Source organism: Arachis ipaensis, chromosome B07, assembly GCF_000816755.2.
Source record: "Arachis ipaensis cultivar K30076 chromosome B07, Araip1.1, whole genome shotgun sequence".
NCBI lineage: Eukaryota > Viridiplantae > Streptophyta > Magnoliopsida > Fabales > Fabaceae > Arachis > Arachis ipaensis.
This window is the reverse complement of record NC_029791.2, coordinates 3,432,640-3,435,910: the sequence shown is the minus strand read 5'-3', so window position 1 is coordinate 3,435,910 and position 3,271 is coordinate 3,432,640. Positions and strand designations below refer to the sequence as shown.

The window sequence follows — 3,271 nt, the reverse complement described above, 5'->3', positions numbered from 1 at the left end:
TGAAGCAAAGATTACTGCCATCTTGATCTCCATCTTTCTCTCTTTTTTGTTTGCTTTTGGGATGATGCTATAAACATTTAACAAAACATATGAAGAAAAGTTAGAGTAGGACTTATTGTTGAAAAGATGATAGAATTTCGTCTTCAGATAGTTTAGACATATAAGAAAAAAATCGACAAAATATCTAATTCAGACCATGGATTAAATGAAAGATAGAAAAGTAAAAAAAAAATCTAAAAAAAGTTATACACATAGTGATAAAAGGAAATCTATGTATAAAAATTTTACTTAAAGATAATACATGATCTCGCAATAAGAAAATATGAGTGGGTTATTCTAGTATGATTATATTACATGACTATAATATTTTAAAAAGTGTTTCTAAAATTAAAATAACGTTTTAGTGTTGTTTTAAAAAAGTAAAAATATAAAAAAGTGTAACTTTAATTTTAACACACTTATATAATCACTATAATATAATTATACTAGAACCCACCAATATGAGTAGCTGTTTTGGCTTAGGGGGAACTTAGTGTAGTTACTAGCCCCATAAAATTTAGTCATACCATTTATCTAACCTACCCTCTAAATAAAGATGTAATCAAAATGGCCTAAATTTGAGAAATATGTAAATTAGATACTTTATATAGTGAATGGTGATAGACTTTAGTCAACTTGCATTGATATTTTTTTTTTTTTTTTTCTCTTTTTCCTCTTCATCCGCAGGTATGTACACACACGAAATGAATCAATAGAAGTCAATAATGGGCTCTCCCACAGTCAAATTTCTTTCTACCGTCCATGGCAAATTAAACAGCTTAGCCATGATGAATTTGAAGATTTTGTTGACATTTATATTGTGTGTTGCACTTGAAAAGAATAGGGTTGCCTTCATAGCCCTTGCATAAGCCCTGGCCTGTATCAGTTGCACTCTACTTAGATTTAGAGGAAAAAAAAAACAAGGTATATAATATAGAAATAAAATTTTGAGAAAAACCGTCTCTGACAATTATCTCGAAAGACAACGAGGTCTTTGACAAAAAAATTTCAATTCGCCCCTGACAATTACCTCAAAAGAACAACAGGCCCTATGCCAAAAAAAATCAATGGTATTTTTTTGGCACATCAGTCCCAAAAAAGAATTAGGGACTGGATTGGGTATTTTTTTTTCTTAGGAGCCTCGTTCTTTCGAGATAATTGTCAGGGACTGGGTGGGATATTCACTCAATAATTTTAAATGTTTTTGGAATACCGTATTAACTAGAAAAGATAAATTGAACTTGATTTTTTGTGCAATCAGAAAATGAATTAAAGAGTGACAGAGTTATGACAAAATACACTCTTCTCTGTTTTCAAACTTCGTGGAGTTCTTCCCTTCATCTCTCTTGAACTCACCATTTTAACATCTCTCAAGAAAAAAAAAATTTTTTTCTTTTAAAATTATTAGAATATCAGTGTATTTAGTATACTTGAAATTTTTCCTATAATATAATATATATGTATGGTATATATGATGATAGAAAGTGACAATCTACTTAAAATAATAAACATGTAGGACCAAATTTTTGTGCCAAACGCGGAAACTCAGAGAATTTGATTTAGTAAATGTCAACTAATGATGCTGAGTTTCTAAAAAGAGACCCTTGTCCATTACTAAAAGAATTCTTCATCATCTTCACAAGTCAATTAAAGGTTTTTATATTTATGCAAAAATATCATATAGGATGAAGATGATGATGAAGATGCATGCCAAAATAATAAGATGATATATCAATATATCCTATAGTTGTTTGTTTTTTTTTTCTTTTGTTACCAAATTTTAATATAAATTACATAAATTACCTGTGTGACAATTGTCCATTGTAAATCTGGGGGGAGCCTAACAAAATCATCAAATTTTGTTCCAATTAGAATGGGAATTGCAGTCTGCATGAATAACAATAATGATCATATTTTCAAGACAGTATAATCTCACAAAAAAATAAAAAATAATAGAGTTTAATTTTGATACATTATTAGTATAAAATGTTTAAATTAATAAATTTAAATAACTTTTTAAGTAACAAATTTAAAAATTAATTCATTTTGTTGATATAATAACATATACTGAATTATTTATGTAAATTTCTTTTATTATTATTTATCTCAATACATATTAAATAATTATTGTTTATTTAGTCACCAAAAAATAATTATTATTTAGTTATTTAATAAAGCCCCATACATCAATAATAATGTGTATTGTACTTGTTCCTTTGAAAAAGCTTTTGATGCACATGTGAAAAGCATATGAGACTATACACTTTAATTAATGATGATGTTAACTTTACGAAAGTGAATTGAATAATTCACTACTGAAGAGAAGCAATTCGAAAAGTATAGACCACGTAAAATTATAGTAATTAAATTTTCTAGTGGCTGGTGTTGGGTATAGTATTATGGTACCTGATTCCACTTTCTTGCTTCACTATACCATCCAAAAACACTGCAAATTAAAAAACACACACACCATTTATATTAGGAAAAAGAAACTCATTACTTACTTGTTCCATCACGTTACTAAATTAAAAAGCTTCCATAATAATATTAATAATATTTTGAGTTATTTTATTGTTTAACTACTTTATTAATGTCGCGAATGAGCTATAGTTCAAATGACATAATTTTTCCATACTTACTTAAAATGTTGTAAGTTCGAGTTTTATTAAATTCCTTCACTACTTTTAATTTAGTAATTAAGTTTTTTTGGTGTCAAAAACATTAAAATTAATAGATTTTTTTAAAAAAATATATGATCAAAGATCTAATGAAATATTTAATTGTCGGTACTTTTAATTTACGAAAAAATATTCTATTAATTCTAACGTTTTTTATATTGATAAAGACCTAATTACAAAATTAAAAATAGTGTAGGGATCTAATTAAAAAAAATACAAAAACCTAATTATAAATTTGGTAACATTATAAAAACTAATAGGATAATTAAATTTTAGGAAAAATATAGAGTACCAACATATTATCTGCTAATTTATTGCTAACAATAATTAATTATTATATTTTAAACACATATATAAAGAAACACATCTAGAAAATATATCTATAAAGATACTTCTATTAAACACAGTCATAAAAAAGACATTTTTATTAGACACATCCATAAAGATATTTCCATTAAACACAGTTATAAATAAGAGTTGGCAGAAATTAGCAGAAATATTGTTGGTAACGTAGCGAGATTGTAAATTTTATTTTATATATATATAAAAGAGAA

The 3,271-nt window shown here is 26.1% G+C and overlaps 1 protein-coding gene across 1 annotated transcript in view; it reads right to left on the bottom strand.

Annotated features, from left to right (window-relative positions):
* Positions 457–3,271, bottom strand: part of LOC107606507 (septum-promoting GTP-binding protein 1) — a 3,953-nt gene continuing 1,138 nt past the window's right edge. The window contains exons 3-5 of the mRNA XM_021106742.1: positions 2,446–2,517; positions 1,843–1,926; positions 457–916 (exon numbers count right to left, since the gene is read on the bottom strand). Of these exons, the coding sequence (XP_020962401.1) occupies positions 749–916; positions 1,843–1,926; positions 2,446–2,517 (324 nt within the window). The 3' untranslated portion in view covers positions 457–748. The remainder of the gene's footprint in view (positions 917–1,842; positions 1,927–2,445; positions 2,518–3,271) is intronic.